General features: G+C 41.8%; 1 protein-coding gene across 1 annotated transcript in view; it reads right to left on the bottom strand.

The window, feature by feature from the left end:
- Positions 1-16,115, bottom strand: part of MAPK1 (mitogen-activated protein kinase 1) — an 82,501-nt gene that overhangs the window by 4,145 nt on the left and 62,241 nt on the right. The window contains exons 7-8 of the mRNA XM_037158724.2: positions 6,177-6,286; positions 2,215-2,340 (exon numbers count right to left, since the gene is read on the bottom strand). Coding sequence (XP_037014619.1) covers positions 2,224-2,340; positions 6,177-6,286 — 227 coding nt within the window. The 3' untranslated portion in view covers positions 2,215-2,223. The remainder of the gene's footprint in view (positions 1-2,214; positions 2,341-6,176; positions 6,287-16,115) is intronic.

Genomic DNA, 16,115 nt, shown 5'->3' with positions numbered 1-16,115 from the left:
TGAAAAGGACTGTGAAGGAAGAAAATCAACAGGCACTGCTCAGCTCAACCTTCTAGGTGGGGGGTCAGTGAACCTGATCTGTAAAGGGCCAGATAAAACGTTACAAAACCCAGTGGTAGCCAATCAGCGTGCAGGCAGTCTGAACTTGTGTGGACATGTGGAGGGAAGAGCAGACTCTTAGGAAATCTTGAGAGACTACTCATCCTACTGTGAGCACCGAGCAGAGGGGCCAGGAAGAAAACCCCAGGTGTGAACATGGGTGGGTCCTGGGGACTGACTCTCTATCAGCAAGTGACTGTGTAGATTATATGTAACAAATACTTCAAAAGACTGCCATACTTATGACCTGTGCAAATGTAAATGAATTCAGCTCTCACTAGACTGTTGTCCTTAGTCCCCTGCTAACCTCTTCTTCCTTCTCACTCAGACTCTTCCCAAGGGTGAGTTTATTAGAGCACGACTGGTGTCCTTAGGTAAGCATGGGTTTCCTCAACCCTTCACGTGCTTCAAGTGTGTCTTTTGGGGTGTGTCCAGTGATAACAATGGCTAAGGGCCTAACACTACCAGCATCACCGCCCCCACCCCGGCCCCCAGCTGCTAGGTTCAGAAAATCTGGAGTCTTTCAGACATTCTCTCCACTCTCCCAAATTCATTGCTTCTCTCCACACAGCCCTAGTCTGAGCTTAGTCATTTGGTCTGTTTTGAGTTCATCTCCCACCCAGACTTTCTACTCCAACCCTTCCTGCTTTGGTGTCAGATTTCTGAAAGTACCATTTTCCATCCTCCAAACTAGTAGAGTCCATACCCCTCCCTGTTCCCAGCCCTCTTACTCTGCAAGGCTCTCTGAGGTTGAGCTGGCCATGTCTATTCTCACCTCTTTTCTACCCTTCCCTCGCTTGTCCTGTCCTTAATGACAAGGCTAGAAACCTGTCAACTGCACTACTGAAATTCCTTGGTGGCTGGTCTCTGGGGATATTCTGCCAATACAGGCAATGAAAGAAAAAACCATACTTCCTCCCCCTTTCTGCTCCTAATCACACATGGCTTTTTAGGAGAAGGAGTGGCTTCTTTTAGAAGCACTGGCTAGTGATGGTGGTTTCAGGCCCTCAAGGCAGCGGTAATACAGGCTCCTGACCCCCCTTCAGTGACAGTGATGCTCTAGCAGATGCAGTGACAGCAGGTGCCTAGCACCTGCCTTGTGTGGTGATCAAAGTCCCTGGCTAACACCATTTTCGTTCTTGCTCCTTTGGCTGAAGACTAGGGACAGCTTCCAGCAGTTACCAATCTGCAGGTCACCCCACCTCCCTCTTTTTGCTCTTCAACCCTTCAAATGCCTTCTGACCAGTCCCATAACCTCTATTTAAAATACCTCAAGCCTGGTTGGTGTGGCTCAATGGATTAAGTGCCGGCCTGCAAACCAAAGGGTCACCGGACTGACTTCCAGTCAGGGTAGCACATGCCCGGGTTTCCAGTAGGGGGTGCATGAGAGGCAACCACACACTGATGTTTCTTTATTCCTCTTTTACCCTCTCTTTAAATATAAACAAATAAATGAACAAATAAGTAAATAAACAAGCCACTTCAAGTGGCTACTGCTTTCAAGCCTGGATGTTGCCCAACAGAGTCAACCAGGGACCAACCCTCAGCCTGAATCATTGCCCCAGGGCCTCGTCATACAAAAATGAAAATGACACGGCATGAAAATATGGAACAGAGATGCAGCTAAGAAACTCCCAAATGCACACCTCTGCAGAATCCACTGTTACATCATGTCACCAGGGTGGTGGCTTCCTATTCCAATACAAACACAGCACCCCTGGGCCACTTGTCTGCACTCACACGAGATGCCATTGCTTGCCACAGGACACCTCCAGGCACTCCATGTCAGCCTGTCTGAAGCATTTCCCCAGCAAATGTTTCAACTCTGGGCTGTAGTTCTTTACTTCACTGTTCTCTTCTACAGAGGTCTAACATAAGCTCTATTCACTTTCCTCTTCCATATATTCTCTAAAATCAAGATTTGCATGTACTTTTTTTGAGAAATTGTTTTTTAAAAAATCTACCAATATCACTGTATTGTCCATCATATCTTACAATCTAACCTTATGAAGCTCCCATGAAGGCCAATGGAAATCCCTCTTTCTTTTAAGTAACTTTTAATTTGTATCCTTTCTCCTTCACTAGTTTTTATTATACAGTCAAAGCTACAGGTACCTGACAAATTTAAGATCTGTATCCTGGCTGGAATCTAGCAGTCTCTTCAAAAATGAGTTCTTTGAGCTTCTCCTTAGGCAAGTCATCCAATTCCATGTCAAACTTGAATGGTGCTTCAGCGATGGGCTTTAAGAAAAAACAAAATATTTACTAGACAACAGTTGTTATGGTTAAGGAAATTGTGTATTGATTCTTAAAATGACTATGGCTTAGAAATTTATACAAGACTGATGTACTAAAGACTGAGAACCACGGTAAGTAGGTACCCCAGATGCCTGATAGTGCACTCCTTATGAGTACTTAATAAATGGACCAGGAACAACTGAATAGAGTATTCATTTAACCTTGTCCCAGAATAATTTTCAAATGTTTTAAGGCACCGAAAGCCAAAAATCACAGAAACTTGATGTTGTAGGGGTACTGGTGATGGTATATTTATATGATCAAAACCCATGCTAATCAGATGGATGCATTTGACTAAATATATCACAGTATCTTTATATGTAGAAATATTATGGCACTTGAACATGCAACTGAATGACTGATATCATGGGAAAATGCCCATGTTTGTGTTAAGCAGGATGAACCCTATTTTATTTCAAATTTAGATATAGAAATATAAGACTGGGTGGGACATACTCGAAAGTTTTAATAATAATAACTGTAACAAAACTACAAAGTGATCTTCCTTGTCTTTTTCCTTCAAGTTTTATTTTAGTGCTCTCTATAAATAGCCAGAAAACTTTTCTGCCCCCTTCTGTGCCAATGAGTGACAGCTGCCACTTGCACAGTCTCAGGGCATGGACGCACCCGAGGGCTTTTCTTTCAGCACCAGCTACCAAATCTGGGCCCTGCTACCTGGAGGAGGACCTGTGAAACTGCTATCAGAAAACTTAAAAAAAAAAAAAAATTTATTGATTATTCTATTACAGTTGTTCTATTCCCCCCCCGTTCCCCTCCACCCTGCACACCCCTCCCCCACCATTCCCCCTTTAATTCATGAACACATGTCTCAAGTTCTTTAGATTCTATATTTCCCATACTATTCTTGCCCTCCCCCCTATCTATTTTCTACCTACTGTCTATGCTACTTATTCTCTGTACCTCTCCCCCTTCTCCTCCTCCCACTCCTCTGTTGCTAACCCTCCATGTGATCTTCATTTTTATGGTTCTGCTCCTGATCTAGCTGTCCTCTTAGTTTGTTTTTGTTTTAGGTGTGGTTGTCAATAACTGTGAGTCTGCTGTCCTTTCACTGTTCATATTTTTTTATCTTCTTTTTCTTAGATAAATCCCTTTAACATTTCATATAATAAGGGCTTGGTGATGATGAACTCCTTGAATTTGATCTTATCTGAGAAGCACTTTATCTGCCCTTCTATTCAAATGAAAGCTTTGCTGGATAGCTCAATCCTGGATGTAGGTCTTTGGATTTCATGACTTGGAATACCTCTTTCCAGCCCCTTCTTGCCTGTGAGGTCTCTTTTGAGAAATCGGCTGACAGTCTGATGGGAACTCCTTTGTAGGTGACTGTCCCCTTAGCTCTTGCTGCTTCTAGGATTCTCTCCTTCATTTTAATCTTGGCTAATATAATGATGATGTGCCTTGGTGTGTTCCTTCTTGGGTCCAACTTCTTTGGTACTCTCTGAGCTTCCTGGATTTCCTGGAATTCTATTGCCTTTGCCAGATTGGGGAAGTTCTCCTTTATTATTTGTTCAAATAAGGTTTCTACTTGTTTCTCTTCCTCTTCCCCTTCTGGTACCCCCGTAATTCAGATGTTGGAGCGTTTAAAGATGTCCTGAAGGTTCCTAAGCCTCTCCTCATTTTTTTTGAATTCTTGTTTCTTCATATTTTTCTGTTTGGTCATTTTTTTCTTCCTTCTGGTCCACTCCCTTGATTTGGGTCCCAGTTTCCTTTCCATCAACATTTCTTTCCTGTGCATTTTCCTTCATTTCAATTAGTTTAGCCTTCATATGTTCCACTAATTTGTGGCTAAAATCAACCAGTTCTGTGAGCATCCTGATCACCAGTGTTTTGAACTGTGCATCTGAAAGTTTGGCTATTTCTTCATTCCTTAGAGTTACGGGCTCTGGGGCTTTGAGTTCTTTTTGAGCCATGTTTGGTCTGTTCGCACCCTTTAAGTATGAGGAGTGGAACCTTAGGTGTTTACCAGGGCGGGGCCACCCAGGATTGTGGCGCTGTATGTGTGTGTGTGTGGGGGGGGGAGGGTCAGAGCGGGGCAATAGCGGTTCCCTCTGCTGCTTCCTGCCACTGGGGCCTGCATGGTCTGTCTCAATGCCCGCTCCTTCGCTGGTTTATCTGAGCACAAATGTGTGACCCTGCTCAGCCCGTCACCTTGCGCCCTCACTGGGTCTGCCGAGGCAACCCCACTCCTGGGATCCACCAACAGCTGATCATGCGCCTGAGTCAGTCTGACCGAGTTTTCCTGCGCAACCCTGCCCACCAGCCGCTGGCTCCGCCCCTCTTACCGGTCTGGCTGACGGGTTCGTTGTTTTTGGACTTCGGTATAGTTCAATTTTCTGTGTTTTGGTTGCGTTTTTTTTTTAAACTAAAACTTTGTTGTCTTTAAACTTGGTTGTGCAAGGAGTTTCCACCTATGTCTCCATCTGGTCGGAAGTCTGAAAACTTTTTAAGTATAGGTTTGAACTATTTATGTCAAAGACCTCCCATATATAATCACTTACAAAAAAAACAAAGTTAGTCATTATTATGTACATTTTGATTTTTAATTAACTTCTAACTAACCTGTTATAAAACTAACCTAATAATAATATCAATTTTTGATCATTGGATGTCTAGTAGTTATTCATATATTTCTCACACCAGACCATTAGGGGACAGAAACGGGGACTCCAAACCGTACTAAGCTTTGGCCTCTTGAAAGGGGAAAAGGATTCATGTCCATTAGAAAAAATCAAATGGCTAGCCCTCCCTAATGGATGACTCTGTGTGAGATCACAGTAGGTATCCCACCTACGCCATCCTTCTAACCCTCCCAATGCCCCTGGGTAGCACCCCAGCTTGTGATTAGAAAACAGGGCCTTTGGAAATCTCTAGCTCACAGGCCTAACAAGGGCTCCAAAAGGCATACTCTCAGCTAGTTTGCTATTATTTACTATGTTGTAGGTATTTTTGCAAAATGCCTTGTTTCTGGAGGAGATAAAGGTAGAAGAGAAAACTGATTAATTAATACTTCCTCTTTTTGATTTCTTTTTCTCTTACATTTATCAGCCATTGGCATTTATGGTTTCTCCTCTCCTCTTCCATTTTCCCCTTTAATTGTAATCGATTCCTTGTGGCTCTCTCTCTTTTTAAAATAGGGGTGTGAAGGCCTGTTTTCTGCACATCTGAGTCTCCACTAGAAACAGCTCAATTTTGGTTCATAATTGCATTCCTTTGCTACCTTTAGCTGGATGTCTAGAATGCTCTGGCAAGCTGTCGCACCAATCTCTAAATTCATCATTTCTTACCACAATAGGCTCTTGTGTCCCCATCTTCAGGGAGGCACACCAGACATGAAGTCACCAAGCCATAGTGGGAACTGCCCAGGCTGACCTCCACCCCCTCACTCTGTAACACCTTCTCCTCAAGGTAGGCACTTTGGTTCAGGTGTTTCTTACTGCCATAGAGTTCGATGATAGTCTCCAGCACTGAACCTCCAGCTCTGTCCCCTTTATCCATCCCCACCCCACCTCTGCTGCAGGGGGCCCTGGAAGAAGTTTTCAAAAGTAAAAGGGCCTTAAGAGGATGGGGAGAAGTTTTAAGTTGTGCTCACACAACTAGGCCTCCAGGCTGAGGATTGTAGGTGTGGTGGGAGGACCAGATAAGGCACCACTTAGTACCTCTCAAAATAGTTTAAACAGGACACCTGGGCCCCTCCTGATTGAGCTTGCTGCTGGCTCAGACATGTCCCTGCAGAAGCAGCTAGGAGGAGTGGCTCTTACCTCATCACTTGGGTCATAATACTGCTCCAGATATGGGTGGGCCAGTGCCTGTTCCACTTCAATCCTCTTGTGAGGGTTGAAGGTCAACATTTTGTCCAGTAAATCCAGAGCTACAAAGACAAAGATTTTGCAATAGTGAGAAGCCAAAGGAATAAAAACCGAAATACTTTCTATTTCCTGGTTAAGTAAAATCACCCCAAAACAGTTGAGCTAAGCATTGCCTTAGGGAGAAGAGTCAGCACACTGGGTGTCTATTGTATTTCTGAGCTTCTTGAGTACGTGAGCATCTGACAATTACAGACCCAGACTCAGAAAGGTGAGGTGATCAGCCAAGGACTAAAAGTAGAAGAAAAAAATTCAAACCTAAGTCTGCCTACTATACCTGAACTTTTCCCTAAATCACTACTCTGCTTTGTAGGTATCAAAAGCATTAACTTTTATGTATGTACTTCTTTCAAGTCAACTCCAAAGTGATTTCTGCAATGGTCAATTTATCTTCCAACATACAGAGAAGACCTCCAAGGTTATAGAAGAAAATAGTCACTTGTTCTCCTATGTGCTTTTAGCCTCCTGTTTCCAGGTCCTGGCTGAGAGTCATGTGTGAAGCACAGGCACCGGTCCACTCTGCAGCTTGGCATCTTTCTCCAGGGCCCCAAACTAAGCACATTCTCTTGACCAGACCATAGTCAGCAGCTGAACATTTCTTTCATGTTGAGAGTATAACAGTAGGAAGTGTGGCAGCAGGAATAGATAAGGGGTGGGTGGCTAATGAACAGTTTAACCTAGTGAACTCTATACCTAGTGCCCAGGGACCACTGCAAGCCGTGAGGATAGGCAAAGGGCATGGCTAACTGCGGTTGGGACAAGGGTTACAGGAAATGTGATATAACACTTTTTGTGTTTAGTGTTAAGAGTAAAATTCAATGAGAAACACGTATTGTTTAGGTAAACAGGTAGCAAAAGGGGGATTCTTTTTAACATGTGTCCTCTTATTTAATAACTTTCAGACCAATGGTTTCAATTTAAGCAGGTCCTTCCTTTCTTTAAATCCTAAAAGGAGCCTCAAGACAGGGAGTAGACAAAAAGTTACTTAAGCCTTTCAAGTCCTAGCTCACAGCCCTGAGACACTCCTGAAAAACCCAAGGGCCTCAAACATTAAAAAAATCTATTGCAAGCTTGAAAAAGAGAATATATATTTTTAGAAAATGCAGTGACAACAACAAAAAAACAGTGAGATGCATCAACTAATCAAACAGTGATAATTGGGTTATCAACTGCATCCATGTGCAATTCAGCACATGCCAATGAGTTCTAAAAGCAGAATGGTAAAAGAAAATAATTTTACTCATTCAATCACTAAAAAATATTTTCAGCCCTGGCTGGTGTGGCTCAGTGGACTGAGCACAGGCCTATGAACCAAAGGGTTGCAGGTTTGATTCTAAGGCAGGGCACATGCTTAGGCTGCAAGCCGGGTATTTGGTTGGTGGTGTGCAAGAGGCAACCCATCAATGTTTCTCTCCCTCTCTTTGTCCCTCCCTTCCCATCTCTCTAAAAGTAAATAAATAAATAATCTTAAAAAAATTTTTTTTTTCTAATCCTTGATAGCAGCAGGCCAGTATACCTTTTGGAGTGGCTGCTTATGTACCTACCAGGAAGACAACTTCAAGAGAGCAGGTGGAGGGCTGAGGCGGCACCTAACTGCCTGAGTTCACTCTAAGGGGTGAGTGTGTATGTGTGTGCGCATGCATGCTTTTGCATGCTCACTTCTGACTTGTGACTTCCCTTGCTGCATGTCACCCTTCTTGATTTTCCAGACAATTAAATAGATAATAATGTTGTAAACCACATGTTGGACATAATAAATTTCACATAGCAAAGAATTTTTCTCATATTCATTAAGTATAAGTTTTTTTTAAAGCACATAAAATACATTTTTGCCTCTACTGATAATCTTTTGAACACATACAAGTGTACCTAAGGAAATCAGGCAACAATGACATTTTGCTCTACAGGCTAGAAGACTTTTCAGAGCAGAGAAGGCTCTTGGGAATCTACATATTTTGGGCTTTGACTGAAACACTGTCTGGGCAGTAGCAGAAGAGGTGTTCATTCCTGCAGTTGTGACATGGGGTCTTGGGCCCACAACCAGCCTCCATTTATGAGAAGGCTCCATCAAAGGGTCAGGAGAGTACAGCACAATGGTCAAGAACTCAGGCATCTCTTGCTCAAATCTGAGTCTTAAGGAACACCAGGCAGCTAAGTGAACACATGAGACACCCTTTGTTGAGTAAGTTTTAGAGTCTTATCTGTAACACAGGTAATAAAATCTAACTTCATTTCCTTGGCCCAATCACCCCTCTCCCAAAAGAGCTCACAGACATTTCCCCAAGCACTGTCCTGAGATTAGAAGTCATTTGCCATTATGCTCAATTAGACACCATCTGTTAGGAAAAGTCCAGGTGATCCTGGCCACGGTCTGATTCTAACAGCATTATTTCTAAATGGTGGTAGTGTCGGGGGTGGGGTGGGGGGCGCGGGAGGGGAGTACTTTCCCACTTGAAGGCACCTAGATAATTGCAGTTTAAGCATTTCTAAAACAGGTCTGTCCGTCTCTTTTCAATGTGTGGTTGCCTCTCTCATGCCCAGCACTGAGGACTTGGCTCCAACCCGGGCATGTACCCTAACTGGGAATTGAACCGGCAACCCTTTGGTTTGCTAGTCAGCACTCAATCCACTGAGCCACACAAGCCAGGGCTGTTAGTTTCATTAAGTTAAGAATTCTAGGCCCTTAATCTTCCAGGTACAATTTCAAAAGATAACTTTTTTTTTTTTGCTACTAGAAAAATAACTGAATCTCTAGCCTCCTTTTACTCCAAGAACCATTTCTGAATTATTCACGACTACAGAAGGGAAAAAGGAGAGAAATGGGAAGCAGCTGGCAGGTGCCAATGCCAGTTAAGAGTGCCTGGCCTCCCTTCTCCCACGCCACACAGCCATCCACTGGCACCACTCAGATGGCATGGATCATGCTGCCCATGCATGTATGTCATTGGATACAGGTTTTATTTCTCCAAAAAGACCTAAGTCCCTCCAAGGCTGACCATGATCTCTGACACCCTGGTACCCTCAGAACACACACTTCTTTAACTTCAGTGGGTGCTTAGCAACATAACCCCACCTTTCTGGTCCATCAGGCTTTTTTCTTCCTCTCGTAGCCCAGACCCCATGGCGGGTCACCTGACTGGCTCTCTACTGCAAGGCTTTGGGTCCATATTGCCTATCCTGCAAAACTGATCCTGGATCAAGGCTGCAATATGTCACTTCCAGCCTCAACCCAAGTTTCTTAATGGAGCTCCCCCAAAAAACCTAGCTTACAAACTGTGCCACCACCATTTTCTGACCACAGAAACCTACTCTTAAAAAACTGTCGACGTTCAATCTCAAAAGGCAGCTGCTTCAGCTCATTAATTCAAACTGCGCCAACATTTTCCTTGAGAAGACCATAGTATTCGTATGTGGCAGACATGTTCTATGTGTATTTCCCATTTTGTCATATAGACCATTAGTAAGACATATGTGAAGAATGGGGTTCAAAAAAGTATTTGTTACTGCTTCAATAAGGACATTCTTACTGGTTGGCCTTGGTTTTTAGATGTGAGGGCATCGCACTTCCACCACCTTGTCCTGTGTTGAGGGGCTGGCAGTCTTGCTCACCATTGCTTCTGTACCAAGAGTGCAGATGGCAGCACAGAGCCTTGGTGTTAGTATAAAAATAGTTTTATGCTCACAGACGCCCTGAAAAGCTCGGGAGACCTCAGAGGTGTAAGGAGTACGCTGAGAATTGTTGTGGCACAAAAGTGCAAGATTTTTTTTTAAGCCTCATGAAGGCCACCAACAACTCTAGGAAATCCCTAGCAGCCTGTTCTCCATTCTAAGATGCTTCTCAACTTGTATGACTTAAATCATGACACTCCTGACTACTAGCTCTCATTACTCTCAGCAGATTTGACTAAGAGTGTTAATGAGAAAACTGAGATCCCCAGAAGTGACCCTCCTGGATGTCCCTCAACCCAGATTCACACAAATCCTCACTGCGGAAAGAGGAGTCCTCTTGCTAATTAAACCCAATCTGTAGCCTTGTCACAAGCAGCGTCCCTCACCTAAACCAGTCCTTTCTGTCTCCACTTTCCATTTCAAACTTCTTACATACACTAATGTTTTAACTGTTGCTATGTGGTCCTCAATGACCTTTTAATTGGAAGCCTCTCTGCTACATGGAGACTACTGAACATGTTCTCTTGATTATAATGCCATCTTCTACTTCTGTGAAATATTTATTGTACTAGTTATTTTTTGTTCCTTCTCTCTACAGTCTTCAAGAGTTGCTATTCCACTGTCCACTGAAGGTCCATTTATCTAGCTTTTTATTTATCTTCCTCTTCTATCCTCTCAACATCTTGCATGATTTCAAATGCCATGTGTTAAATAACTCTCAAATCTTTCCTTAGCCTAGAACTCTCACCCAAGCTTCAAATTAATAACCCTCCATGGGTAATTAAAAAGGATATAGCTTATGATAGCATTTACAACTTGTGAATATCTATTAAAAGTCTAGAAGCTTTTCAAACAGTAGGTTACATCAGAAATGGAGAGACTTCCTATATAGACTCCATTGTTTTTAAACTTAAAAAAAAAAATAAACACGAGTGAAGGAGAACAGAATTCCTCACTTTCTTTCATGCAGAATCCCTTGTCTCTTTTTGTCTGTTGGTTTTGCTTGCCACTGCCCTCTGCCTTCTGACCACATGGAGATGCACTTGCCATAGGCGGTCTCTCAAGCTTGACCACACTCCTTGGCTGTGCTGTGGGAATGATAACACTGGTTTGGCTGGTCACCTGGGTGGGTTCCCTTGGCCACAATGACTAGGTTAGGATAGGTACAAAGAGGCAATGAGTACTAGCCCATACTTGGGCTGAAATGAGCAGGAAATCTGTCAGTGGAGCTACTGGTGGTCATCCTGTGACCATAAGAAAGAGATGAACAGGAAAGAGAGCCGAGGAAGGCAATCCTGAAAGTAAAAGAGTACAGGTTCCAGTCAAACTGACTGTTTCTAGGAACCCCAACATTACTGGGCCTGTCAGTCATAAGAGCCAGTCAAGTCCTTCTTCAGGCCCAAGTCAGTGAGCAGTAGGTTCTTATTATGTGGAACTGAGGACTGAAATGGCTGGTCCTCAAATCTATGACATCCCAGCTCCCTCAGCCCCATTATTCAATGGCAACCACTGCAAATCTTTTGACATGTTGTGTAGAATTTTTCCATGTGTTTTCTTGTACATAATTGAGATCACAGTACATATTATAAATTATTTACCCAGTAAATATTGATCATTAGTATTTTCCCATGGTATAAAACTTTTTACCAAAAATCACTGTGACTTTAAAAATTTTTTAAATTTATGTTTAAAGAGAGGGGAAGGAGAAAGAGAGGGAGAGAAACATCAATGTGTGGTTGCCTCTCATATGCCCCTTCACTGGGGACCTGGTCTGCAAACCTAGGCATATGTCCTGACTGGGACTCGAACTGGCAACCTTGATTTGCAGGCCCGTACTCAATCCACTGAGCTATGCCAGCCAGGCACTTTGACTTTTAATATTCCTTTAAGTATATGTATCATAATTTACTCAACCACTCAATAAACACTTGTTATTTAGTGTGTTCTGCTGCCTAATAGGTGGCTTAAATTTAACATGGCACAAACTAAATTCTCAAATGCTACCCCTCAAGCTGCTCCTCCTTACAGGTTTCCTCGTCTCAGAATTTTTTGAGAGGGGACGGGAGAAAGAGATAAGAGAAACACCCAAGGGAGAAACACCCAAGGTGTAGTTGCCTTTCCCTTGTTCCCTACTGGGGACATGGCCCAGGCATGTGCCCTGACTGGGAGTTGAAATGGCAACCGCTTGGTTTGCAGGCCAGCACGCAATCCACCGAGCCACGCCAGTCAGTGCTCATCTAGGAATTTCTTTATATGATTCTGTAAATTTCTCAACTGTAATTTCTATAATTGTATTCTTACCCTCGCTCATTTATTTATCCAATGAAGTCTTAAGATTTCTCTCTGCTCTTTATACTAATAATATTAATGATGGGTCTAATATTAATAACTGATAATTCACTTAACCCTCCCAAATTATCCTACACTGGGGGGAATGCAATTTGTCCCAGTTTGAGATGAGAAAATTGTGAAATAGAGAGGTTAATTAACTTTTCAAAAGTGTGAGACCAATTCTAATGCACAAAGCTTACTCACTATGCTGTGCTGCCTTCAAAATGACAGGATAGGGCTCCTTAAAATCGTATTCAATTTAGAACATTTTATATTTGCTGTCTATCACCTGATCTACCTAATCTATTTTAAGTTTTAAAACTTATATTTGGTCACATCTACCATCTTTGTTTTAAAACCTTATAGGAATATAGTCATTCTCCATGCAGAGATTAGAAAAACACTGAATGCTCTATAGTTAGTTTTTAACAGTGTAATTTTTAAAAAGGTATTTAATCATTAATTCTTTGGGATTTATTTTTGATGTGAGTAATACTTGGTTTTCTTCCAAATAGATATTCAACTAGCCCAGCACCATCTGCTGAATAACAATCATTTCTTCCCCCTCAAGACTCTGGAGAGAATCTTAAGCTAGACTCTTTTGAAGAAAAATGTATACTACTACTGGTTCAAGTGGCTCAGCAATCAGAAATTCCCAACAAATGTGAACACATATTCATTCCCACTTTTAATTAAACAAACAAAAAAAAATTTAAAACACCATTTCTCCCCCATTTGTTTGGCAGACCCAAAAGTTCAATACCCAGCCAGAATTGCTGGAACAGAAGATATGTGAGAGAATTGCCAAACTGTCCTGCAGAGAGATCCAACCAATGTACAACCCACCAGCTGTCTCTGAGCACATCCATTTCCCCACAGTCTCGACCACACAGTGAGCTATCAAACTTATTGATGCGTGCTACTCTAATGAGTGGGGAAAAAACAGAACTACTGACTTTTCAAAGTTCATATCTTATATAATGAATAAAAATGAGTACCATTCCGTATATTTAAGAGACATTTACACTTCCTTTTCTGTGAACTGTTGTTGATCAAACTTAAATGCACTAATGTTTCAGGATGAAAAGTTTTAACTTCTTGAGTTCCTGAGGTCTATTAATTTCTTTATGTCATTTTCATATAAATCCAGACTGTTAGTTCCCTGTAGGCAGTCTCTTAATCTGTCTTACTGCTGCTGTTTTAGGTCTAAGGCTTAGAACCCTTGATGGCATAGAACAGACACTCAGATCTATTTATTAAGCAAACAAGTGCATGTATGTAACAGTAAAAAACAAAAAAACTAGAAACAACCTGGAGGCAGATTAAACATGGCCACAAACTCCTGATAGCTTCTCTCATCAATGGGTGAATTTATTTCCTCATTTCTTGAATCTAGGGTGAACTTGTGACTTGCTCTGATCAAGAGAATGTGGCAGAAGTGTCTGCTGTTCTGAGACCTGGCCTTGAGAGATCCTGCAGCTTCTGCTCTGGCTCCTTTGGAATATTTCTGCCATTATGAAAGGCACAGGCTGCTCTAGGGCAGGATGAGAGGTGAATCAATTGCAAGACACTGTGAGGCCACCTTAGACCGTACAGCTTGAGGTGAGCACAGCAGACCCACCCAACTGCACCCAGCCTAATGGTCTTATGAACAAATATGCAGTGGTCATCTTGAGGCCTCGAGTTGTAGTGTGGAGTGGTTTGTTATGCAGCAATAGATAACTGATGTAAACTTCAATGTCTAATGAGAGACTGGCTAAAGACATTATGGGTCATCCCTATTAGGAAACACTGTAGTAATTATAACTACAGAGTGGAAAGATGTCCAAGATATATAAATGAAAAAGTCAGTCCTATGAGATCTCAGATCTAGACCTACAAATGCCAGTGATAAAACCCTGTGATACAGGTTCTGTATAGATGTACTCAGTGACACATGTACTATTACTAACCCTACTTTATAAATGGAAAAACTGAGTCCCAGAGAGGTTAGTCTGTTCAAAGTTCACATAGTTAAGTTGCTGAGCTATAGAATGAGCCCAGGAAGTCTGGCTGCAAAGCCTGTGCTCCTAATACATGATGATGTACTGCTCACTCTAGCACCACCAACGCCATTTCTCCACTTTAATCTATTTACAGACCTTCCCTGCTTCATTGTATTCATCCAAAATCTACATTTCAAAATTAACTTTCTGGATTTTAGTGGTGTTAATTATTATCTGGATAGAGCAATCTCAAGGTTCATAACCTTAACATAAGGAAAGTAAGCTTTAAAAAGCCTTACAAATAGTCTTATACAAAACTCAGGACTAACTATAGAAAACAATAAGAAAACCAACAGGAGGAAAGCCTGGAAGGTTTATTTATCATGAAGTCTTAATTATGCAGTTTTTTGTTACATATACACCTTTTTCAAAAGGCAACTCAGGAAATAAGATTTAGTTAACATGCTTGGGACAATGTAATAGTTACATGCTGCTCGATGACATTTCAGTCATCGAAGAACCACGTGTGCAATGGTGGCACACCTTCTGTATAGCCTGGCTGCGCACTACACCACCCAGGTCTGTATGTAAACACACTTTGTGATGTTTGCACAATGACAAGAAATCGTCTAATGACGCATTTCTCAGAATGTATCCTTGTCATTAATTGGCAAGGTGTATACAAGTTACATATCAGGAATATGTACAATTATGTGAAGTTCTAAATATTAAAATCCTACAATTTCTAACTGGCTAGAAGATGTGCACACATTGGTACAGAAAAATGTTACAGGTTATGTTGGGATTCTGGTAAGTAAAGAGTATTTTTTATCCTCTTACTTATTCTTTCTAAACTTTCGAACTGTCTACCATGATAATATACTATCTTTCTACCAGAGATTTTATTTTATTTTTTAAAGGATTTTATTTATTTATGTTTAGACAGAGGGGAAGGGAGGGAGGAAGAGAGGGAGAGGAGCATCAATGTGTGGTTGCCCTTTGCAGGCCTCTAACTGGGGACCTGGCCCACAATCCAGGCGTGTAACCTGACTGGGAATCGAACCAGTGCCCCTTTGGTTTGCAGGCCAGGGCTCAATCCACTGAGTCACACCAGCCAGGACTATATGAGAGATTTTAAAGGACAGTTCCTTCTATATCTAAAAGAAATTCAATTTTAAACACCAAGTGTTTCTGAAACTTAACTCAGTTTAACACATGAAACAAATTCAACATCTAAGTAGACAATTAAAATGAAAAAATATATACACATGCCCTGGCTGCTTGTGGCTCAGTTGGTTCAGCGTTGTCCTGTGAACTGAAAGGTCGTCAGTTCAATGCCTATTCAGGGCACATGCCTGGGTTTAAGGTTCTGTCCCCAGTCAGGACATGTATGCGATGTAGCCGATTGATATTTCTCACATCAATGTTTCTCTCCCTCTTTCTCCCTCCCTTTCCTTCTCTAAAAAAATTTTAAAAAATCAAAATAAAAAGTTCTATTTCTAAATACTGAAAATATTTAAAAAAAAAATACACATACAGCGTGGGCCTGTGAACCAAAGGATCGCGATTCGATTCCCAGTCAGGGCACGTGCCTGGGTTGCAGGCCAGTTCCCAGCAGGGAATGCATGAGAGGCAACCATACATTGATGTTTCTCCCTCTCTCCTTCCCTTCCCCCTCTAAAAACAAATAAATAAACAAAAAAAGCCCACATACATAAAATAACAAAAATTAGAAAAAGCTACTTTCAACAGAAGACTGAATGAAAATACTGTAAACTCATTAAAGATAAACTAGACGTATGTACTGACATGGAAAAATATGACAATTACATTAACAATGACTTCTAGG

Source organism: Artibeus jamaicensis, unplaced genomic scaffold, assembly GCF_021234435.1.
Source record: "Artibeus jamaicensis isolate MK-2021 breed Jamaican fruit bat unplaced genomic scaffold, CSHL_Jam_final contig_1128, whole genome shotgun sequence".
NCBI lineage: Eukaryota > Metazoa > Chordata > Mammalia > Chiroptera > Phyllostomidae > Artibeus > Artibeus jamaicensis.
Note: the sequence above shows the minus strand (reverse complement) of the source record. Positions and strands in the feature narration are given on the sequence as shown.